This window comes from Rutilus rutilus (assembly GCF_951802725.1).
Source record: "Rutilus rutilus genome assembly, chromosome: 17".
NCBI classification, from domain to species: Eukaryota; Metazoa; Chordata; class Actinopteri; order Cypriniformes; family Leuciscidae; genus Rutilus; species Rutilus rutilus.
This window is the reverse complement of record NC_140230.1, coordinates 18,349,617-18,375,320: the sequence shown is the minus strand read 5'-3', so window position 1 is coordinate 18,375,320 and position 25,704 is coordinate 18,349,617. Positions and strand designations below refer to the sequence as shown.

At 35.8% G+C, this 25,704-nt stretch overlaps 2 protein-coding genes and 1 long non-coding RNA gene across 4 annotated transcripts; 2 read left to right on the top strand and 1 right to left on the bottom strand.

The window, feature by feature from the left end:
* The first annotated feature begins 1,308 nt into the window (after positions 1–1,308).
* LOC311306963 lies at positions 1,309–2,872 on the top strand. The gene is made up of 4 exons (XR_014630236.1): positions 1,309–1,409; positions 1,767–1,798; positions 2,056–2,124; positions 2,539–2,872. It is a non-coding gene; the product is annotated as an uncharacterized lncRNA (long non-coding RNA).
* A 3,107-nt stretch (positions 2,873–5,979) lies between these two features.
* Positions 5,980–10,291, top strand: LOC311306957 (uncharacterized protein). 2 transcript variants are annotated; one of them, XM_084435617.1, is made up of 7 exons: positions 5,980–6,102; positions 6,371–6,691; positions 6,792–7,097; positions 8,605–8,688; positions 8,952–9,011; positions 9,218–9,298; positions 9,402–10,291. In XM_084435617.1, exons 1-7 carry the CDS (start codon positions 6,042–6,044, stop codon positions 9,455–9,457), a joined length of 969 nt encoding a protein of 322 aa, XP_084291743.1. In that variant the 5' UTR covers positions 5,980–6,041; the 3' UTR covers positions 9,458–10,291. The 2 variants fall into 2 exon arrangements, with proteins under 2 accessions (XP_084291743.1, XP_084291744.1); XM_084435618.1 differs by lacking the exon at positions 8,605–8,688 and having other exon boundaries at positions 9,402–10,288.
* A 13-nt stretch (positions 10,292–10,304) lies between these two features.
* On the bottom strand, positions 10,305–15,905 carry LOC311306950 (zinc-binding protein A33-like; the record flags this gene model as incomplete). The annotated part of the gene is made up of 6 exons (XM_084435603.1): positions 15,329–15,905; positions 14,993–15,088; positions 14,188–14,421; positions 13,972–14,042; positions 13,765–13,880; positions 10,305–10,837 (listed from the first exon to the last, which is right to left on the bottom strand). Exons 1-6 carry the CDS (start codon positions 15,773–15,775, stop codon positions 10,305–10,307), a joined length of 1,497 nt encoding a protein of 498 aa, XP_084291729.1. The 5' UTR covers positions 15,776–15,905.
* Between the last annotated feature and the right edge of the window lie 9,799 nt (positions 15,906–25,704).

The following is a 25,704-nucleotide window of genomic DNA, read 5'->3' as shown; positions in this document are numbered from 1 at the left end:
AAATAAATAAACAAATGAAAATAAATAAACATATGATTAAATATGAGCCTATGGTAGGAAACATGTAACAATGCCAAGGAGCATGTAACAATTCATTAATAACAAAAAATCATCACAAAAATGATCAATCAACAGTCACAACTGTGTGCTGGTGTGCAACTCATGTAACTCATAGATTAGATATCACCTTCCTAAAGACATAACAGTGTAATTATATAAATAAATAAAATATTTAACTTTTAATCAGCTGAGCAGGGGTGCTTTCTGCCAAGGGCACTGGTATGGTGGTAATAGTAGCATCTGAAGATGGCAAAACAGATGATGAAGCAGCTTCAAGTTGTTTTGTACGATTTCTTGTTCGGATTGTGAGTTTTGGTTGGTCCTCGCATTCAGGTTCAATTTCCTCAAAATGATCAGATCCAAACAGTTCTGCAGTAGAATTCAAAATTCTTGATGGTATGTGAGCTGAGTCACCAGTAAAATCCATGTCAGATGCATCGCTATCACAGTCGCTTTCTATTGTATCCTTCTCTATCTCAGGGACCACTGCTATATTACAAATGGCAGGCTCTGGATCATCAGTGTCAAGAAAATCCAAAACTTGACTTAAAGTCAGTCTGAAAGAGAGTTCATAAAAATAACACAGAATTACATATGGGGAATATAGACTCCCTGTGTTATTCCAGCGGTCACAATTGTAACCGTCTTCATTTATCTGCAGTTTGACAACAGAATAAAGCATGTATTCATTTAATTTAAATGTGTATGTATATAACCCTTTCATGATGATATGTGCAAAACATTTATGAGCTATTCAAAAAGGAACTTAGTATTCTTACCTGTCCTTTCTGAGCTTTGATGTCATCCTTCCGTTAAGATGGCAGCACCAGGAAATAAATGTGTGTGGTCACATAACCAAACAAACCAATCATGTTAGACCTGCCATAAACTCATATAGACATCTTACATTTTCATTATATATGAACATGTGCTGAATCATAATATGAGTTACTTTTCAGTTTCACACTAAAATATGCAAGGAACAATTGTGGTCACAACTGTGACCAGTGGGATTAAATGGGTTAATATAATTGTTGCATTTCATTTATTGCCACATTTTAATATGTGAATTATATTATCAGAAAACTCAATATTTAATACTGAAGATAATATCAATATCAAGATAATTATGATATTAAAAATTAATAATTTTATATTGCTGTCAGTAGTAGTTGTTTTTATTTTATAGATATTCTGCTGTTGTCTTCATCTGGATCTGAATGTGTCCCTCTATATAGTCCCTCCTTCAGCGACTGTCTTGCCGTTAGTGGTTGTTGGTGTTGTTGCTGCATTGGCTGTTCTCCTTGCTGTTATTTTTTGGCTGATTCGGAAAAAAAATACAAAAGCTGGTGAGATTTAGTTTCTCAAATTTCGTTACAACAGAGAAAGAATCCAAGAAATCTGACTTTACAGAAAAGCACACTAGTTCTGGTTTTATCATGGAAAGTTCATTTGGAACAATATGATGGTAAAGATGTTGACGTGTTTGTTTTAAACTATGGTTTTGTCAGATTTTGTTGATTAGCAAATTATGTAATTTTAACATAATTCCTGTAATAAGTGAAGAGGAATCAATAAATTACCAAGACATAATAAAGTTTTGAATTCTTCTAGACACTTTTAACTTGCATTACAGACATTCTGTGTTTTGTTTTTCTGTCTTTATCATAAGTATTCCTAATAAATGGGGCACCATTATTTTTCAGATAACAAAAGAGGGACTGATGACGACTCTGTGGTAAGTATTGTAATGGCAAAAACCCAGAGGTTGATCCATAAGCTATTATTATTGTGTCCATAATCACTGCTCCAGGGTAAATGATCCCTGAATGTGTTTTTATTCACGTTAGATAAAAGCTTCAGCTAAATGTCAAGTTAGTATACAGTATTTGTACCGTTTCTTTTGTAAATGTTACCAATAAGAATAAATATATTTGAAAAAATGATGCAACATTTGTATTTCATAACTTGGTTCTACATATTTTCATTGTTTAGGAGCAGAAAGATGATGTGACTTATACTGAGGTTGCCGCATACTGTAAAAAGCAAGCCAAAGAGAACAAGGTGACTAAACACTTCCTACATCAATGTCCATCCATCTCTCAAACTGATAGTTTATATGCTATACCTATATCAGTTTCATTTTTAAATGCAGTTCTTCTAACTCTCTTGAGTTAAAGGGATACTCCACTTTAAAATGAAAATTCTGTCATCATATACTCACCCTCATGTTGTTTCAATCCTTTATGAATTTCTTTCTTCTGCTGAACAGAATGGAAGATATTTAGAAGAATATCAATAACCAGACAGTTTCTGGTCTCATTGACTTCCATAGTATATTATTTTCCACAATATACTCATATGATGACAGAATTTTCATTTTAAAGTGGAGTATCCCTTTAAAATCTAACAAGAGGCTGTAATATTTGTGGGTTGAAACTTGAAACTTGTTTGACAATATCTGTGATGTTCATTCAGGTTCATGATGATGATGATAAAGTGACTTACGCTTCCATCAGAGGAAGCTGACCAACAGCTGGACCTCAGGATAACGGCAGTCAACTTTATGCCTCTGTGAACAAGAACCGTCACAAATGAGTAAAACACTCATTAATTATACACAGACCGTGTATTATGATGAATATAGGAATATTTAATTGACTCCTTCGGGTTTCATTCAGTGTCATTATAATTACTGTCTTTCACATGTTAACAAACAAACCCCAGTGGTGATCAGATTTATTTGTAGTATTTTGGTTCGTTTGGGATGTTTATTTTACAGTAGCTGTCTGCTTGATGTTCAGTTAATGTTATTGCTTTATTATTCATTCAAGAAGATATGATATGCTTATACAAAGTTCAGAAAATGAAGGTTTCATTCTTAGATCATTCTCATTTAATCATCATTTTTGTTGACTGATTAATGCAGGCTAATAACTGTCAGTTTGCAGTGATTATGAAAACAGGCAATGTAAACTTTAATCACAATATGACAGGAATGAAAATTTGGTGTTTGAACCGATTGAGCAAATGCTTTCAGTAATGCTTATTGTAATACTAAATTGTGTTTGTCAATAATAAATGTATTAAGTAGCCTATGTCAAATGTATTTAATGTATGTATAATGTATTATACAGTGAAAAGTTTTTTTCGTCATTACAAATTTTTCCTTGTGCAGTTTTTCTGAGGAGAACCTCTTATTGTTCGGGTTTATACCTTTAGGATACAGATGCAGTGGATTATGACAGTGTCAGAAGTGACTTTCTGAAAATCTTTTTGTTGCTGTGCAGAATGTGCCTGTCAGCTCAGAACTGACATTGGTTTTTCATTGTAGATGTCATTGTGAATATGATGTTGCATCGTTACTGTTTGCAGGCTACATTGATAAGCATCATCTTTTAAACTATTTCTGTGCTTGAGGGTTTTGTGTCTGATGCAGAGATGCTCAGAAATGCTTTATTTAACGGAACTGTAAAGGAACTGAGAGACCACAGTCAGTTTCTAGGAAATAGATAAGATAATGAGTATGAATGGAATCATTATTTAATGATTCTGGTTCTTTAATGGTTCCATTAATGATTGAATGAAGTTCTTTTAATGAAAAAAATATGTACCAAATGTAGAGATAATTTGAATGATTAACACATTTCTCTTTATAGTTATTGCAAAAGATTTTAAATGAATTTTCAGTCTTTTTATATGCAACATAAATACAAACACATTTATGTATGTCTCACACTTAATTAGTAAGCTGTATGTGTTTGGCCAAATAAAACTACTCCTTAGAGTCATTTGTTGAATCAGATTACACTGCTGTATATGTTCTGATTGATTAAAAAGAGCCATCAGGTCCCGTGTTTCGTGCTCTGGTCTCATTAGCGATGTTGTGGTGTTGCTGCTGAATATATCAGGAACTCTGTCAGAGATAGAGACTGCATCTGAAGTTATCTATAGCCTATATTTTTATATAGTGCACTATTTGAGTGGATGACCATAGTGTCTGAAGCCCTATAGTTGACATTATCAAGTACGCTCATTCAATCCCATAATGCACTGCAATAATGAGTCTACAACCGATGTACAATTAACAGCTCTGCACTGTGAGGGTCACGGTTTCTATGACAGATTTTTAAATAAATCATTTAATTCCTAATGGAGTTTGCCAATTATCTAAATATCAAATTATTATTAAACACCAAGCTCAAACTATGCAAAAACAGCAGCCCTTCCGGCAACTCAGTGTTCAAACTCGTTTTATTCACTCCTTCAAGTGGGCTAGTGGACTAACAGGGAATGAGAGTATGGGGATGATTCTGGATACAGCCAGAGTATTTTAGCACAGTGATCTATCCGAATCAATAGAAAAATGCATGTCTGAGAACCATTAAAGTCATTCAGTTCCAGTATAAAAATGGATAAAATAAAATCAGCTTATTAATTCCATTATTTCAACATTACATGAACCTCAGAGGATTCATAAACATTTGTAAACCTAAAAAGATTTCATATATAAATGTTGTACATTTTGGATTCTGTCAGTAAGTAAATATTTTACGTTTGACTGGTTCTCAACCTTTATGACGCGAAGGCTCTCCGTTCTCCAATATTAAACGGCTCCCTAATAAAGACTTTCCAGAATTTCTACTTGATTATGACTGCTTGTTTGAAACTTTGAAAGAACAGAAGTGAACAGAGTATTGATATAAATTAATTTATCACAATTAGTTTTGTTTGTGAATTATTTATCCCAATCAGTTTCAGCTGTATGTTCTTAAACCAACAGTTATTGAGGAGGAAGAAAGAAATATTTGTATTATTTCTTTCATTATTTATTATGTATTAACCTATTAAATTATAATATTATAATAAATGATCTTGAGAAATCTTGATTTTAATATTTTAGATTAAAATTTGATTATTTGTGATATGGTTGAGTATTATAGTGGGGACATGACCAGAGCAAAGGCAGGAGACACTGCATGCAGTCAATTCAAATTTTTACTGACTTCAGAAAAAAAAAAAAAAAAAAAAAAAAAACATAAACAAAGACACTAAAGATGACCCTCCTCACAGAGATCTCTCACCAGCACTGACTGAACAGACAAAATAAATTATTTTATACTGAAAGGTTCAACCATTTCATAATAATAGAGAATTTAAATAATAACATACATAATACATAAATAAACTTTAATGAAAATAATATTCAAAATACATTAACATCAATTTTACAAGGGAAGTAATACAAATAATAAACAATACATTTCTACATATTATCAAAATAAACAATAAAACAATGAAGCAATAACCCCCTGCTCACACTGGGAAATGGACTATGCCTACACTACCCAGAATTCCTTGGGATGGCATAAAATGAGGAACATGAAGGCCGCACTTCCTCTTAAACCCCCACCTCCGGAACCATGCTGCAGACATGAACCCAGAAGGCAAGTTTAGAAAATGGGGATATAAACTAATATAGCTGATGTCAATTCTAAATAAAGAAAATAAAGAAATAAAAGTCTTGGTGTCTTTTGTCATCAGTCGAATGTGCACCTTAGACTAGAAAAATATTTAACCAAACAATGAGAAACAAACATTTATCCAAAAAATATAAACCAAACAATCAGGGCATACACCGCATCAGGGGTAACTTATGACATCGTCATAATCATAAAGTCTTGACTGCGATAGTTGCAAACAAACGTTCCCGTGTTCTTAATATTTAAAACTTGATATCTAATGTCACCATCAATAGACATCTTAGACATCAATAACACGTTTAACATAATAGAGATTCCACAAGAACATATTTATATTTTGTATGTCGTGCATGATAGTGTCAGTGAAATGCAGCTGTATAAAGTGTCAGCACTGAACAGTCAGTTGATCAGAGGAAGTTCACAACCACAGGAGGGGCTGATGATGATTGAAGGAAGAAATGTAACTATGATGAAAAGAAAGACTGACAGAAACAGAAAATGGCTGATCGGTGTCACATGTGTCTGCTGCGACTGATCATTCTCTGTCCACTTCTGACAGGTGAAGAAATCTTTATATGGCCTATAAAACATTATGCAATATCTTCATAATGTGAACAACCATCTGTTCAAAAATAATTGAATTACTTTGGGATAGAGACTGACAAAGAGTTGGATTAAGCATATATGGTTTTATCTTGCTGAAAAGGTTATTACTTCAGTTTTTAATAATTAAGAAAATATGTCATTGTCAATATGTAATATTCTTGTATGTCATTAAAGTTTAAATAATTAACACTATTATTTTACTGTTTTATATTAATATGTAGGTACCAGTGGAGCAGAAGAGACTCAAGTGTTCAGCAGTTCTGGTGAAAATGTCCGTCTGCCCTGTAATAATGCTCTTTCTGACTGCACATCGACTGCATGGATCTATACCAGACTTTCAGAGACAGTTGAACTGATTGCTGGAGGGAAAAAGAAGAATGACACAGAGAGACGTGAGAGACTGAGTCTGGGGTCTGACTGCTCTCTGAACATCAAGAAAGTCACACAAGAAGATTATGGGCTTTACACCTGCCGACAATATGTGAATGGACGTGGAAAACAACAAGGAACTGATGCACGTGTTTATCTGCATGTTCTTCATGGTCAGTGTTTCTGTCATTTTTTTAATAGTACCTTAAAACTCACACGTGTAATGAAAAGAGTGACGTCATAGTGTGATTTCTGTCTTATTTTCTGTTTCAGTCTCTTCATCATCCTCACAGACTGAGATCAGATCAGGCTCTGTGACTCTCTCCTGTCAGTTGTATTCATATGGAGTCTCTTGTGATACTTTGGTCCGTTCTGAGGGACTTCAGCTGATCTGGGTGAATCAGGCTGGTGTTAGTGTGATGACAGACTCCAAATATCAGATGTTCTTCTCCTCAACACACTGTAACAGCACTCTGAATACAACACTCCTGAATGAAGATCACAACAGAGAGTGGAGATGTCAGCTTACTCAGAGAAATCAACTGAAGACCTCAGCCACATATACTGTCAAGTATTCAGGTATTCAGTTCCAGAAGACCCAATTATTCAGCGACATGATGACATTTAATGAGACATAAACTGCTTCATGTGGTTTTATGGTGACCAGGGCCACTTTGGGCATAAAGGGGTCCTGAGAGAAATCATATTACCTACTTCCATTATTCACTGAACAGAGTTTTCTGCTTCCTTAACTTCTTGGAAGCAAGATCATCAATGATGTTGTTATAGCTATCTCTTGTACACCTTAGTAATATAGATAGCAAAAATTTCAGAAAACATGTAGTCCTTTGAAAAACAGGACATAAGAGCAAATATTAGTTAATTGTTGAAATTTAATTCATGACAATGAACAAGCGATATCTAATCATGATATAAGTAGCTTACATTCATGTATGTGGTCTGGCTGTTGTTTCTCCGCCTTGTCATTTTTCATACATGATTTGTAGGTGAGCATTGTGATGATGAAAAACCTTTTAATCTACAGCTCTCTTCTTGCACTCTTCCCTCTCGAGCCACAAGCGGCCCTAAAACTGTCCAATTGAGCCATTACAGCTGCCTGGGTCTTACTTGCAGATTAAAGTAGCCTATTTAAAAAAGAAAAGAAAAAACAATGTTTTGCTTTGCAGTGGCCTCTGCTGGCTTGTGGGTCCTGAGCAGCTGCTTTAGAAACAGCCTTAGGGCCCTATTTTAACGATCTGCGCAAGGTCACTTAGATGACTCACTTAGTCCAAATCCACTTTTAGTTTAACGACGGAAAAAATGGTGTGCGCGCATGATCTAAAACGGTTGTCCCTATTCTCGCAATGAGTAATGGGTGTGTTTTGGCCCATTTTGTGTTTTGCGCTCGTTTAGCCTATATGACGGAATTTGATAGTGGAAAGACTGAACGCTTCTCCAGAGAGGAAACGGATCTGCTTGTGCGCAAGGTTAAAACGCGCAAGCAGACCATCAAGCCGGATTCCACCATATCTTTATGTACACAATAATAATATTTGACATTGTTTATTTTTTATCAATAGGTCAATAATATTTGATCTTTTATTTTTAATATTTGACATGTTTATGTGCTGCTGCGCGTCCCAGTGTGTGTAAGCAGAGTGTAGGCCTACACGCATTGTGGACCCGCCTATAGGCTCATATTACTAACGTGCTAAATAACAAAAAATATATATATATTGCGCCATTGACTTTAGACCAGGTTTCAGTTGGTCAATGGCGCAGTCTATTTGCCTCAAAATAGCAACACGTCTATAATGCGCTTGAACACATCTCATTTTCAGACCATGGGAGCACAAATGGGTGCAAAATGCATTTGCATGTACAAAACACACTTGCCTGGTAGCCTACTGCATTGCGCCGGGTGTATGATGGGGCCCTTAATGTTACACAAACCTCTCCTCCCAACAACTGCCACTGTAAACAGTGATGATGGATCACAAATGTTGGCCTATGTCATGATGTGATTTAATGATCAAGTATGAAAATATGATGTTGATGTCCTGCATCTAAACATCATCTTCTGCAGATTCAACAACACTGACTCCAGTCAGCAGCTTAAACTCTGAGAAGAAATCAAGCAGAACTACAGCAGCAGATTCAACACAACAAGGTGCAGGACTGACACACATCATCAGTCTCTCTCTACAGTGCTTTGCACTTTTTGTCACAATTGATTTGACCACAATGAAAGCTTTAACCACAATGAAATGATTAATTCCATAATTTCATTATCCAAAACATTTGTATTATATTTGTACATCTGAAACGTCTTCATACATAAAACGTTTTACATTTTAGATGCTGTCAATACCTAGATATTCTAAATTCCAGTGTTTACAGTGTTTGAAGTGAACTAACAGACATGATCCACAGATCCAGCTGACACAACATCAGATCATGAAGTCTGTATGGCTGCTGGATCAATATTCAGAGGTATGAAAAGTCTTTGCATGTTTTTTCACACTGATAACTCTATACCATTAAAATGTCAGTGAATTTGTAAATGGTTTGTAAATAATTGTTCATTGTTTTATATCCTTGATTTCATCTACAAAGTCATTTACAGTTTCACATATTCATTCTCTTCTTTTTCTCTATTCTTTCTATCTTCTGTCCGTGTCCGCACATGTTTTCTGTAGAGATTGTAAATATTGTTAAGATTGCAGTGTTCACTGCTCCGACTGTGATCCTTCTTCAGATCATCTGTGCAAGAAGAGCTGGTGAGTTTTAAAAGACGCAGAATCTGATGATTCACACTGATCTGTATATCTGTGATCATGGTAAAAACTTACGGTTAGTAAATTGTATTTAATTATTTTGTAGGAAGGAAGGACTCACACCATCCAGAGGAAATAGAGATGCCTACAGTATTAGAATAAAACACACTATACAAATAACAAGATTTATCTTCATGTTTGTGAATATTATCATTTTCCAGTGCTCCATATAAAAATGATGTAAACAAAACAAGTTACCTTAATAAACATGAATGGTTATTTCCACACACAGAAATCATAATACAAATACATGGTGATTTCACCTTTTAACTTTATTTCCTCTAATCTTTAAACTTTTTACAGAGGGCTTTTTAAATGTTTCAAAAGTCAATTTTAAATGATGACACATGAGTCTGTTAATTATCATGACATATGTACAGAGGTTTTTTTAATGTTTTTTTTTAAATTATTATTATTTGTTCACTGAACATTTCAAGGCAAAATCAAATCCGTATGTTTCCTCCTAACCCTAAATATGAAAATATATGAATGATTATCTTCCCCACCCACAACATGCAAACGTCTGTTTTGGTCCTCAAATATGTGCTGAAAAATTATTTGAGTTTATTTAACTCAAATATAAAAGCAGTGGGAGGTATTTAAGGCATTAGAGAAAATTAAGGATAATTAAGGAATGTTAATCAAGCAACAATATAATAAATAACAGAAAACAACTCATATCTCTTGACTGGATAAAAGGGAGAAACGTAACTGTTAATTGCCCACTTCTCATAATTATTCAGAATTTGAAGAATTACCGGTAATGAATATTTCTCACCTGTCCATGTTGTCATTAATGCAGTGAGTGAATTGCACAAACTTCAAGAAGCTACATTTAAATTTTAGTTCATGCCATCATGATGTTTCATTTGATGTTTCATCAACCGGTCTGATATCAAAGCTGTTTAACAATATCATGTCTAGAAGAATTTCAGATAGTGCCTGCATGTTACTGTCTGCCAGAGTTAAACTCATATGAGCAGACAGTGAGAGGGTCACTATTCAGTCCATCCAGATAAAGTCCTGGCACCAGACTGAGACAGCAAGGCTGTTTTGAGCTGTAGTTTATCTGGATCAACCGAGACATGTTGTCGGCATTATAGAAGGACACCTGCTTTCTCTCACAGTCTAGATACAACCCTATTTTCTGTGGTTTGTCTCGAGTACTTAATGTAGTGTCCTTTCCATCACAGGACAGAACGTATCCTTTATTGTGTTTAAGGTGGAGCAGGATCTCACTCTCGCCTGACTTTGTTGTCGGCTTTTCTGCACCCATCTTAATTCCCACAGTCCAGTCTGGTTTTTTATCGACCTCTACTTCCCAGTAGTGCTGGCCAGTTTGGAAGTTTTCCACTGAAACTGTACCTGGGTTGAAGTCTTTATACAGACCAGACATTCTGTCAGCTTGTCGGATTCTGGCGCCCCCTGGAGACACTCTTAAGTATGACTCTCCAGGGTTTTTGAGGGTTAAACTCTGAGGAACTACAGCACAGACACAGACAACATTATTAAATCATGAATCAGTTTTTGAATGAGACGTTATTGCAGATCTTGCATTGAACGTTCTGGTTATGTTTTGTTCTAAACCTATAAGTACAAATGAAACTTTTGCAATTAATTCCCCAAACCATTAAATGTACAGATTCCTTCATTCAAATTTTGTTTTTGTATTTCATCTTTTCAACTGTGCTATTTTTGGTTTATGTTTTTAAGAAAATTAAGTTTGAAGTTTGAAAATGTCCTGTTGATTTACATTAATAAAATGCTTGATTATAAATATGCAACTGACTAAATATCTCTTGTGATATTTGTATATTATGTTCTGATTGGTCACATGTATTTTTTATGGTAAATTTTGATTGGTCTTTTCTTTCTTCTATCTATTTAATCATCTGTAGCTGCCTTTACACTGCAAATGTCTTACAAACAAGGATGTCCAAGATTATATTATGCAGAGATGGGCACAAATACATCAAAAAGTATTTAATTACAAATTACAAATACTTACTCATCAAATGTGTTTAAATAAAATACAAAATACTGCTGTGAAAAAAAGTATTTAATTAAAATACAAGTAATTTGTAATTTGAAAATACAAACAAAATGTACAGTCTTCTGTAGTGTGAGAGTAAGTGTGGCGTTAGATACATGTAAGAGTCTAGAATATTGCAATATCATTGTTTAGTGCAGAAGATGCGCTTTTAACGTACATGTTGCCACATACTGTCATAATAAAAGATAATTACGCATATAACACTATATTTGTATTATATTACACAAAAACTAGTTAACGCTGCTGTGAGGGTGTTTCTAATAGCGCAGCTGTGACAAAGTTGACAACTTTCTCTCTTCCGACTGCCATTATCTATTTTTTTACTCTTTTTGAAAGTTGTGAAAACGATGTTGTGCCGTTTTTCTTTTGCTATTTGAGCAAATTGGAACACAAAAAATATATTTAATGTAGTCTTTCATTCACTGCTATAGAAGTTTACCCAACTATGACGCCTTCCACTTCTGAGAAACCCAGAAATGTGAACAGGGTCAATAGGATGTGTCACATCACGTGATTTACTTGCCAAAAACTGTGATAGGCAATTTGGTAGTCCTATTTGTATTTTATGTCTATGGTCCTAGGGATAGTTCACCCAAAAATGAAAATTAGCCCATGATTTACTCACCCTGATGTCATCCTAGGTGTATATGACTTTCTTCTTTCAGAAGAATACAATCATAATCTATCCATCATAAAAGTGCATCTATCCATCATAAAAGTGCATCTGTCCATCATAAAAGTGCATCTATCCATCATAAAAGTGCGTCTATCCATCATAAAAGTGCGTCTGTCTATCATAAAAGTACATCTATCCATCATAAAAGTGCATCTATCCATCATAAAAGTACATCTATCCGTCATAAAAGTGCATCTATCCATCATAAAAGTACATCTATCCATCATAAAAGTACATCTATCCATCATAAAAGTGCATCTATCCATCATAAAAGTACATCTATCCATCATAAAAGTGCATCTATCCATCATAAAAGTACATCTATCCATCATAAAAGTGCATCTATCCATCATAAAAGTGCATCTATCCATCATAAAAGTGCGTCTATCCATCATAAAAGTGCGTCTGTCTATCATAAAAGTACATCTATCCATCATAAAAGTACATCTATCCATCATAAAAGTACATCTATCCATCATAAAAGTGCATCTATCCATCATAAAAGTGCGTCTATCCATCATAAAAGTGCTCCACAGGCTCTGGGGGGTTAATAAAGGCCTTCTGAAGGGAAGCAACGCGTCCTCCCACATTTCTCTTTAAAAAAAATTGTTTTAGACTTCTAATCCGTGACTGGTGTTTTGTTTTGCTCTATCCTCTGCGCTTCCGCGTTCATCATTGCGTCATGCGTCGGGTCAAGTGATACTCTTTCGCCGTAAATCGATGTGTACAGCCGTCTGCCGGAAGCTAGTTATTTTAGTCGTTAAAGTTTTAAATATGGATATTTTTCTTACAAGAATGCATCGTTTTGCTTCAGAAGGCCTGTATTAACCCCCCAGAGCCTGTGGAGCACTTTTATGATGGATAGATGCACTTTTATGATGGATAGATGCACTTTTATGATGGATAGATATGCTTTGATGGACTTCAAAACTTAAACGGCCATTCACTGCCATTATAAAGCTTGGAAGAGTCAGGACATTTATAATATAACTCTGATTGTATTCGTCTGAAAGAAGAAAGTCATATACACCTAGCATGGCTTCAGGGTGAGTAAATCAAGAGAAAATTTTCATTTTTGGGTGAACTATCCCTTTAAGCCTGGTGATGAAAGTTAATATATGCGAAATAAAATTATATATTTTAAAAAGTATTTTAGTATTTTAAATATAAATTACAGTCTCTCGAAGTATTTAATTACAAATTACATTTCATTTATTTTTGTTAAGGAAAATACAAATTACAAAATATTCAAAAGTAATTAAATACGTATTTCAAATACATGTAATTAAAATACTGCCCATCTCTGATATTATGTTATATTTCCATAGATTAAAAGGGTCTAAAAGAAGTGTAACCACTAAACATACTGAAATACTTTCCTTGCATGCTGAACCCATGTTAGAAAACATTGCTTAATAATTAAATTGTAAAAGTTCCAACCTTTTTTTTTTTTTTAAGTATTGTTTTTGATTAATGAATTCTTTGAATTGTTTGGATTATGAATTCTGAGGAAGTTTTCTTAGGGTTACTCAATCTAACATTACATTACACTAGATATTTCTTTATTATTATTATTATTATATATTTTGAATAATTTAATAGATCAGGCATTTCCTTGAGGAACGCAAATCAAGTTTCACTTTAGCTGAACTTTCAACATGCATGTTTGTCATTCTTCACCTGCTTTGATGGACTGCAGCATCTCCTTCCACACAAAGAACTGCAGGTGAGTTTCATGGGGGCCAAGAAAGAGAGAATCAGGAAGAACAGTAAGATCTTTCACCCTTGACATATACCTGAAACAGAAAGTCAATTCAGCATCAGAAACTTAATTTCTAAAGAAAAATTGTGATTTAGGTCTAAATGACAGCATTGCATGTTATTAACTTATTTGTTGGTGTCCCAGCGGCCTTCTGCTTCATGTTCTTTGTCATTGGAAATCCTTTTTCATTCCACCACTGTAGAAAAAAGCAGACTCAAAAGGTACTTCTGTGTTTTATTTATGCTAAAACCTAATTGAAAACTAGTCTAATAGATTATATGTGCTTTCATAAACAACTTTACCCTTTAAAAATAGAAATATGTAATCTAATGTGTTGTAACCTGTAGAAAGTGATCGGATTGATCAATCTCCAGTGCTGACTGCAGAATAATCTCCTTTTCTTTGTTCTCCATAAATCTTTTGTTTATCAAAGACTGATTCCTCTGCATGACTTCTATAGCCTTATTTTCCTCATCCTCCAACTGTTTCTTCACCTCGTCCTCTTTTTGTCGTAAGAACTGGTGCATTTCTTCAAACTGAGCAGAGATCTGGGCTGATAAGGTTTTGGATTTATCCTAAATAGAGAAAGAGAGAGAAAGACAATATTTGTAAATTAGTGAATTTTTGTGTTTCCATTCTTACCTTCAGGAGCTATTTCTATCTGATCTAAATGTTTAACATATTTATATTTGTGTAACCTAATGTTTTTACCTTTTTTTTTTTTTTTTACAAATGTCATGAATTATTAACCGAGATAGTTTTTGGGAGTGACATTCTTGAGGGAAAAAAACACATAATATGATATAATAAAATATAATATTTTACAATAATTTTATTTTCATTATAATATCAGGACAGTTATGTCAGCCTCAAATATTTTACTTTGTCATCTAAAAAAAAAATATCAAAATGAATTTTAACTCGCATATTATAAACTTGCAGGCATATAATAAACAGATAGGCATATTCAAGTATGTATGTTATGTATGTATGTTACAAGTGTGTATGAACTGTTTTTTAATGTATTTCTGAATACATTGATAGATAGACCAAAAACATGAGTACAAGCATGAAATGTGGAGCCACATGTGCAGATAATTCATTCATTATTTTTTATTTTCTCTTTGTTTATATGTTTTGATATACCTCCGTTTTGGTGATCTCAGTTGTCTGTTGTTGTATCATGTAATCCAACTGTCCATTTTCTTTGGCAAGAAAACCCAAAGCAGTCTTCAGCTCCCCCTACAGAAAAGACACGTCAGACACGATTTAAAACGCACTGAGAGAAAGCAGAGAAGGCTCTCTGGATATCTTTAATTAAACAAGCCTGGGGTTCAATTTTAGAAACCTAATTATGCCAGGAATAACATTACACAAATAGCATAGTTTGAAAGACACTTGAAAGCAAGAAAGGAGTTTTTAATCTGCAGTGCTTTTATCAGGAAGTCAGATGCGGCTCTTACGTAAATGACCGAGATTTACCTTGTTGATCTGCGCAGCTTCTTTCACGGGTTTAAAGACGTGGCCTTTATGTTTGTCTCCATCCCTGCAGATGACACACACCAGCTTCTGATCAGTCTCACAGAATAGTTTAAGCTTCTCATCGTGTTCAGAACACATCAGCATCCTTTCCATTTCTGGAGATTTTAAGGTTTGTGTTCCTTCTTTAAATGTGGATCTGTCCGATTTCTGCCCGGCAAGGTGCTCTCTCACACTTGAGGTCATGTTCCTCAGTAAACGGCTGGATTTCAGGTCTTCTGCGTTATAAGGCCTTTGGCATTCTGGGCAAGTGCTTGGTCCCAGGCTGGCCTGCATGTGGCCCGTGATGCATTCCCGACAAAACGAGTGCTCACAAGAGAGAGTCACCGGATCCGTAAAATCACTCAAACACACGGAGCACTTGATCTGCAAAGACAAAGGAGAATGCATTTTAGCTTCCTTTTCAAAATCTTGCTAAGCAATAAGTTTTGGTTGAATAAACTTATTCTTTCTTCCAAAGATGATGATGTTATTTTGTTAGATGTGCTTGTTCTACCAAGACCTTGTTTCATAAGTGAACACTTTTGGTTTCACATATACATTTAAATTTGGCTTGCGTAACTATTGTTCCTCCCACAGGTTGTATAATATGAAAAGTAGTCAAACTGGAATGCCAGACCGTATGCCTATTTCTACATGGAGACTCAGATTGTATTGTATTTGCACAAATACTTTTGCTTGTATGTACGTAGGCCAATGCTTGTTTTAAGCTTGTGTTGACATGCCCATTGTTAATTCTGTCAACTTTTTCCATGTAATATTTACAAAACAGCTGAACAAATGGTTTAAAAATGGTGCACCCTACAAAAATAACCCAATGTATTTAGAGATAAATAATAGGGATAGTTTACCCAAAAATGACAATTCTATCATAATTTACTGACCCTTCAATTTCAAACCTGAATTTCTTTCTTCTGCTGAACACAAAATAAGATATTTTTAAGAATATGGGTAACCAAACAGTTGATGGACCCCACTGACTTATATAGTATTTTCTTTTCCCATATGGAAGTCAGTGGGGTCCTTCAACTGTTTGGTTACCCATATTCTTCAAAATATCTTATTTTGTGTTCAGCAGAAGAAAGAAATTCATACAGGTTTGGAACAAATAATGGGTGAGGAAATGATGACAGAATTAAAAATTTTGGGGAAACTATCCCTTTATGGTTGTAAAAACTCCACAATCCATTTTTAACTTTCGTAACTCAAAGCTCTCCACTTTTTCCATTAGGAAAGTCCAAAAAACTAACTTTTCACTTGTATATTTATATTGTATATTTATATATTAACATTAACCTAATAGATGCTGTAAATTTTTTTGACATTTTTTAGTTTAGCTCATGCATTAACTAATACTAACAAATTCTTTTTATTAGTTGTTTGCAATACTGTTTTATAAAGGATTGAATTCAATGCAGAATCTGTTCACTAATGCGAGAGGGTGTGATCTCACTCAATAAAAGACTGAACAAACTCTACAGCTTCATTGTTCCATCAGGAACGTGTATACATACTATAGTCGGACTTCAACAGGGGAAGCTTTCTGTTTTTCACTGAACATCACTGAACATTCTACGTTGTCTCTCCACCTCATGTGTCCAGTGTGTTTGAGTGACTTCCGAGATCCAGTAAGTTTGCCCTGTGAGCATGCTTTCTGCCGACAGTGTATTACAAGTTATTTGGAATCGAGTGAAGATGCTCACAAATGCCCTGAATGCAGAGAAACTTCACCAGACAGGATGTTAAAGGTAACCGAGTTCTGAGAAACGTCGTGGACGTCGTTCAACAACAGCGCAAGACAAAACAACAGACTCCAAGGAAAGCACAAGAACTGTTGTGTCCTGACCATGAAGAGCAAGTCTGTGAGAACGATCAGAGATTGGTTTGCCTCATCTGCAAGGAGGGAGAGAAACACACTGGACACAGTTTCAAGCCTGTAGAAGAAGCTAGGAGATCATTTTGACAGGATGAAACTGTAATGACAGCTTTTTGTAGGCCTATAATAATGTGTTTTTGTTGAGGGATTTCTTGAAAGACATCTCAATTCACTAATTGGCTGATTTATGGCACTAATTTGCCAACCGCCATTAAATTCAAAAGAAGAATAAGAACTGCACCATGATGAGTGAGGAAGCTTCCAGAGGAGATATGAGCGAGGATGCACAGGTGTATGTGTCTTTCTTGTCGAAAAACTTGATGCACGTTTAATTCTCCTTCTCCTTCATATCTGTCACAATAATGTTAATTTATGTTTTACATTTTGCAATTTAATTAAATCATACACCTTACATATTTCAACAGGGTATCATGCTTTATTATTATTTATTATGAATTTCTTAGATAACCAACTTAAACAACATAAGGCCAGATCCCTTGAGCGCAGCTGATGAAATTTTGAAGTGATACTTAAGTGCGTCCTTGGGTTGGGAGTAAGTTGCTATGACGTGAGGAAAGAAAGCAAGGAAAGAAATCAAGGACGCACAATTTAAGAAATTAGAAGCAACATAATGTGACTGTGAGAGCACTTATAGACCCTGGTGAATGAATGAGCAGCCCGTTCTCATCCCAAGGCGTCATATACTGACGCTTTTGACATTTCGTCTACATCGAACGCACATGTCACCCTTTAGCGTCAATTTGAGACGCAGATAGATATGGGCCAGAAGGCGCCTCCTAGCGGTCTAACCCTAACCCTACCCCAGACCATGAAACCTACCCATAACCGTTAAAGGGATACTCCACTTTTTTCGGAAATATGCTCATTTTACAACTCCCCCAGAGTTAAACAGTTGAGTTTTACCGTTTTAGAATCCATTCAGCCGAACTCCGGGTCTGACGGTACCACTTTTAGCATAGCTTAGCACAGATGATTGATTCAGACGAGTCCAGTAGCATTTCTTTCAAAATGACCAAAGAGTTTCAATATTTTTCCTATTTAAAACTTGACTCTTCTGTAGTTAAACCGTGTACTAAGACCGACGGAAAATGAAAAGTTGCGATTTTCTAAGCCTATATGGCTAGGAACTACTCTCATTCCGGCGTAATAATCAAGGAACTGTGCGGCCGTACCATGGGTGCAGCAGGCGTAGTGATATGACGCAGCGCCTGAAAATAGGTCTAATAGGTTAGACAAACTTAGTCCCGGTCACGTTGGAAGAAGTTACCGAGCTGGGGACTATTTTTAGGCGCTGCGTCATATCACTACGCCTGCTGCACCCATGGTACGGCCGCACAGTTCCTTGATTATTACGCCGGAATGAGAGTATAGTTCCTAGCCATATAGGCTTAGAAAATCGCAACTTTTCATTTTCCGTCGATCTTAGTACACGGTTTAACTACAGAAGAGTCAAGTTTTAAATAGGAAAAATATTGAAACTCTTTGGTCATTTTGAAAGAAATGCTACTGGACTCGTCTGAATCAATGATCTATGCTAAGCTATGCTAAAAGTGGTACCGTCAGACCCGGAGTTCGGCTGAATGGATTCTAAAACGGTAAAACTCAACTGTTTAACTCTGGGGGAGATGTAAAATGAGCATATTTCCGAAAAAAGTGGAGTATCCCTTTAAACATATGCTGCGTTCCAGTCCACTGTTAGACACGCACTTGCGAACTTCCCTAAGCACTTCCCCTTGGGGGAATCCCTGCCGCCATTTTGAAGTGCGTTCCACTTCGTGAAGTGGACGAGGGAAGTTTATATGGACAGACCCTCGTTCCCTCGATTTTGACCGAGGGAGCGAGTCTGCTTCAAATGTACACTTCAGGCACCTATATGTCCCACAATGCAGTACGATTGTGACGTCACTACATAGCTCGTCTAATCACCACCACACAGACAACTCTATGATATATTAATTGTAATTTTTTTTTAATTTAAAACAACCCAAACACACCTATAAACATTTGGATGCTGCATTAAACAAATTATTAAAGGGAAAAAAATGTAAGTAATACATCAACTCCACAGCTGATTCCAAGTGATCAAGGGCTTAGGACGTTCCAGTTCAGACCATTGCAGTTTCCGCCAGTAGTGGGCACTTGCAATGACGTACGTCCGAGTGAACGAGACGGAGGGAAGTTAGCAAGTGAAGGGCATGACAATTTTGGACTGGAACGCAGCCATGGTGAGTTGAGCCCAGGGGGGAAGGAAGTCGACCGGAAGTTGAAGTCGGCCGCGTTCCGCCATCTTGTAGCAGAACTTCACCTGCAGTTAGCATCCCATTGACTCCCATTCATTTTGGCGTCACTTTGACAGCGAATAACTTTACATCTGAGGCGTTTAAAGACTCCATTTGTCCATTATTTATTTCTAAAGAAACACGACAATGTATAAAATGCTCCATTACCTTGTAGCTTATGTTAAGGCCCCGTAGAAGCAATTTTTGTAAAAGTAGGCTAACGATTGCGTCATAACCACGCGACTCTCTGTCGCACAGTAGAGAGATTACCGTATGGACAGGAGGAGAAGCTCGCGAGCAATCGGGGGGACGTGGAGGAAAAATGACAATATAATTAATCAGAATACCTAACAAAAGTTGCTCCTGCTCCAAGCTTATGGACAGCTCCTACTCACACTCTCCGTCTCTGCAAGATTCGGAAGGGAATGATTCAGATTTCTCTTGGCACAGCTACTAGAAGACAGACGGGTTGCTCACGTGGTCCGTGTAAAGCTTTGCTCGGTTTGAGTCTGCGCGTCAGGAAAGGAAGTGCTAAGAAATCGCTAAAAATGGGCTTCACTTGTCTCAATTGAGTTCCAATGGGGTCGCTGTGTCCATTTCTTTTACTGTCTATGGTTGAGCCCTAATAGACCTTTCTCACAACTTCCGTATTTGTGACCGGAAATACGCAATCGTCGTGGTAATCTACTTCCTCCGCAGTCAAGGCAACATAAACACATGGCTCAAGTAACTAGCAAGAACTATTGACACGCTAATGATTTGTCATTTTAGTTAACAGTTCAGTAACAGTTAGCCTCGCTCTCTACTTACCTTGATATTTATGGTCAAATTCCGTGTGGAAAATTGTTTACCCTTTATTTCTTTTTTTCTTTTTTGTGACAGAGTTTTCCTCTACGAGTCGTCACATCAGCAAAAGTAATATTTGGCAAATCCGTTAATGAAGTTGTGTAGACTCTTTGATCCATTTTAAACTTGCCCGGGTTTATGTTTTTCTGGTGTGTTGACGCTTGACAGGAACTCCGCTTCCACAACGATTACGTATTTCCGGTTATTGTGAGAAAGGTCTATGAACATCTCTCATGGTAATGTTTTATGAAAAATTATTTAACACATTCACATTTTTATTTCTGTTATTAAACACAACCATAAAGGTAAAGTCCATAATTTGGTGATTATCTGTCTGTGTCTTTAAAGTCTCTACACGCATCATTTTCCTTAACAAAAAACTGATTTATTCTAGTTTCCAAACAGAACAGAAGCAAACAAAAGACAGGAAAAGCCATGTGCTTCCACAGCTGATCACACAGATAAGTAATGCCACTACAGGCTTAAATAATACATCCTCTAAACATTCATATCCTATTCTCTTAAAGAGACACCATGTTAAATACCAAATACATAGTTTAGAAACATTACATAGGAAACAAAAAAATAGAAGATAAACACAGAAAAATATACTATTATTAAACATAAAATATGCACAAAATACAAATAACATTATGGCCTATAAATGTCTAGGTCACCATATTTATTATGTTTGGAGACGTTTTATTAAGTTATCATTTGTTTGGAAAATGTTTGATTCTTATAATCTTTTTTTTTTCTTAGATCTATTAGATACGTTATAGACAAAGACCTGAATCAGAAAAGATAGCCATCTGCAGTCTCAAGGGGAAGATTGCTTTGCCAAATTCCAGAAGTTTCACAAAGGTCAGAGGTGGGACAAAGTCATTGTTATGCAAGTCACAAGTAAGTCTCAAGTCTTTGCTCTCGAGTCCCGAGTCAAGTCGAGTCAAAGATGAGGCAAGTCCCGAGTCGAGTCAAAAGTCAAAGCCAACAAGTCTCAAGTCGAGTCCAAAGTCCTACCATTTTAGTTTCGAGTCATTTCAAGTCCTCTTACCACAGAAATAAAATTTATACAAATCATGTACGTCTGTAAGATTTGTATTTATTTAAACCTCTTTTTATACTTTGATTTATAATCAAATACAGTAAAAAACAGAATTTAATTTTCACAAAAAATGCTTGTATTTCAACAGCATATTGCACTAGAACAATGCACAGCATGCAGCTTCAGTCCTGTATTGTATTAACCTCATATTGCAAAACAGTTTAACTTTCAAATAGACATGGGTCGTTTTAGCCTAAACCTTTTTAAACATGTCATCAATAAAATCCTCACTCCTCAAAATTATCACTTCTGAAAAACTGGACCAACCTGATAATATTGGAATGCGTGTTGCAGTGCGTATGCGGTGCAAGACCAGCACGCGCAATAGTGCTTTCACATATGCTGCGTTTGCAGTGCGTGATCCGCAGCTGTACCACAAATACATACTCACTATTTGTATTTCAAATCCAGAAGTTATTAGCATCTTTTATTTAAAAAAAAAATTTTGTCAGCATTGCGATTCTCTTTGTACACACGTATACACTCTTTAATAGACGTATTCACGTTTAAATACAATTTAAACAACGTATTATTTAATGCATTACTCTTATATAATTATATATTAAGTTGCTCAAACAAGTGGTAAAATATTTAACCATGTACTAATATTAAAATCGCATAGCCTACATTTTAAATTAAAACTTAAAATTGACAAAAACAGCAGACTCATACTCTTTCTTTTGCATAATTTAAATCTTTATACAATAAATCTCGCATGTCACAAAGAACTTGTTTTTCCACCTCCACGAATGAGACGAGTGTTATGTTGCCTTGTTGAAATAATTGTATTTTCCCTTGATTTAGGCTACCCCGGTCTTACGTCTCAGCATTGCGATTCTCTTTGTACACATATACACTCTTTAATAGACGTATGCACGTTTAAACACAATTTAAACAACGTAGGCCTATTATTCAATGCATTACTTCTACTTATATTAAGTTCCTAAAGCAAGTGGTCAAATATTTAACCATGTAGGTTACAAAACAGATTTTTTATATAAAAAAAACAGCCGACTCTCATGCCTTTTATTTTATATTTAAATTAATACAATAAATCTTGCATGTCACAAGGAACATGTTTTTCCACCTCCACGAATGAGACGAGATTTGTTCATTATGTCGCCTTGTTGAGGTAAATTGTAGTTTTCCTTGCTTTACCCTGGTCTTAAAGTGAAAATAGTATTTAATTAAATACATTTATGGTGAGATTACTACATTTTATTTAATTAATCGCATTTATGGTGAAATTACAAAAAATTTAGGTCAATCTGTGTTCATTTTGACCACGAAACATGCGCTGTCACTTTAATTCAGCGCGTGCAGCACATGTGCAGCACAGCAGAAATAGACTCGGTGCGGAAACGATCGCGGCACTGCTGTATACGCACCGCACCGGGAACGGATCGACGGACTGCAACCGCGTGCAGTGTGAAAGCTCTAACCTGTTAACATGGGTATGGAAAAAAAATACGCACCCGCTGGCGCATACGCACTGCAAACGGAGTATGTGTGAATGTGAAACGGGCGTATGCTGTCGAATCAAAACAACGTGATTCAATCAACTACAGTGATTGGATGTCGTGCAGGCAGCGCGCGCGCTCTCTGCATGCATACAGGTGGTGCACATTTTTTTCACAGATGCAGATAAACTGAGAGCGGCGCGGCCATGTGGACATTTTTCCCCCAGTTTTCATGGGAAGTAGCAAGTCTTCTCGAGTCAAAAGGCGCAAGTCCAAGTGAAGTCACGAGTCATTGATGTTAAAGTCCAAGTCGAGTTGCAAGTCTTTGTACATTTTGTCGAGTCGAGTCTGAAGTCATCAAATTCATGACTCGAGTCTGACTCGAGTCCAAGTCACATGACTCGAGTCCACACCTCTGACAAAGGTTATAAGGAAAATTTTGTGGAGAACATACAACCTGGTCAGATGTACTGGGAGGTTGGCATGGAAGTTGAACCAGGATGGGAACGTGGACTTACAGTTAGATATTACCCAAAGGAGAAGAATGGTTCTCTCTGGCAGGCATTATTTTCTAAATGTTTTGAGAACATATCTCTTTCAGTAAAAGATGACAATCAACATACAGATGACAGTGTATGCTGTAAGGGGCAGTGAAAAAACCCTAATTGTCAGCCAGATAATAACCAGAAGAGTTGGGGTTTATTCTAGACAGTCAAGTCAAGTCAAGTCAAGTATATTTGTATAGCGCTTTTCACAATACAGATTGTATCAAAGCAGCTTCACAGTATTAAATTAAAATAATACAACAAGGTTTGTTTCTAGTGGAATTTATTGATTGATAAAATCAAATTAAATATCCCCAAAATATCCCCAGTGACAGTGAGACACGTCAGGTTGTGTTTTGCAATGCAGACAAAATGTCTCTCCTTCACACAGAGCGGTGTGGAGATAAATAGATGTATCTATAAATCAAACCTTCTATTTTGTAGGCCTGTTTTGGATTGTAGGCAAGTATGTCCGAATTCACAGTACTCATAAGAGTAGACGAAAAGTACCCAGATACTTCTTCTGGTGAGATTCTGAAGTGTTGTGCGTACGACGCTTTACTTTCCCATGAGGCTGCAGGAGAGAATCTGTGAATGACAGTAAAGTGACGCAACTGATGCTGGTAAGTCACATGACAGTGCCAACATGGCACGTAGGACGTCCAAATAACATTCACACACACGTCCATACTATATTATAGAACATACATTTGTGGTACTGATTATGATGTTCACCTGTTTCTTGTTTAGTTCCTTGTTATCCTGTATATTTATACCCCCTGTTGAGTTTAGTTATTTATCCGTCATTGTTGATGTATTGGATAATTTTGTGGTTCTCTTTTTATTTTCTTGTGCTGTGCTCCAGAGTAGTTTTGTTTTATTAATTTAATAAAACTAATGCGATTAGATACACATCTCTCTTTCTTTTGTGGAACAAGCTGTGACACAGATGGACCACACATAAAGTCCATAGTAAATCTCTAAGACAAGGATTTAAGTCTTGGGATCACAAGGGGGTACTGGGTGTCGACAGTAAAAAAGAAAAAAAACGTTTACTATTTTTTCACGCACAGTATCATACCTTGAATAATTTTTTATCAATCTTATAGTAATAATGGTGTTTTAGGTATTCTGAGTGTTTTGGTGGATGGAGGGAAAAATCAAGGATTTTATTTACAAAATTAACAGCGTTTTTGAAAGAGGAATAAAATCAAGTGTTTCAACTCACTGCTTTTTAAGACATTACAAAGCTTGTTGAATTGAACTTATTCAATGGCAATTAATGTCTTTTTAAGGAAGTCTGCTGGAGTCTTTTTATCCTAAAGTACATAAAAAGACTCCAGCAGACTTCCTTAAAAAGACATTAATTGCCATTGAATAAGTTCAATTCATCCCAGAAGGATGGACTGGGATTTATTTTAACTGTTTTGCCAAAGGCAACAGGGAACTAAATATGGCATAACATTTTTTAATAATAACAGACAATTACAGTATTACATCGCAGTTAGGGCCTATCTCAAAGTGATTTTTGATACTAAAGTCAGTTAATGTTTGTATGTTTTTAAATTAATATTATAATAATAATAATTATTGCTTTCAGAAAAGATCTGTTGTGTGTTTGGAGGAGATGCAGCTGTTTTTAAGAAAGCAGGAACAGGAAGTGAAGAAACAGCTGGAGATAGAAAAGGAATGCAGCCGAGGCCATGCAGAATAACCTTTTTATGATAAACGAACAGCTGCAAGAGACAGAAACATCTGAGAAGGCATACATGACACGGTAAAATATACACAAGCGAAAGGTCAATCTAAACTAATACAATTGAGGTTTTACATTCACATTTCCATTTATTCATTTAGCAGAATTGATTCATTTCTCCACAGCAGTGGAATGAAAATGAATTTTCTTTGACAGAGGGAGGATAAACGATGTAAAACACCACACCACAGTGATGCTGTGATTTATATATACTGTCATATTCAAACGTATTAACAAGAGTCAGGAGTATATACTCCCTCATGATTCATATGTATTCATGTATTCATACGTATTCATTCGGGGTTTTTCTCTACTCATTGAAGGTCCTTTTTATCTCAAGTAGGAAAGTGACTGCTATCTGGGGAATGGCTCAGTCACGCATAGGAAAAGTTAAACTGAAAAAAAAAAAGATGGAGACAGAATAGCAAAAA

Excerpts from the sequence above, each read along its gene's own strand:
- LOC311306957 (XM_084435617.1), top strand. The coding sequence starts at position 6,042 with ATGGCTGATCGGTGTCACATGTGTCTGCTGCGACTGATCATTCTCTGT. Across the intron at positions 8,689-8,951 it reads AGCAGATTCAACACAACAAG|ATCCAGCTGACACAACATCA; the intron begins GTGCAGGACTGA and ends CATGATCCACAG. Across the intron at positions 9,299-9,401 it reads CATCTGTGCAAGAAGAGCTG|GAAGGAAGGACTCACACCAT; the intron begins GTGAGTTTTAAA and ends ATTATTTTGTAG.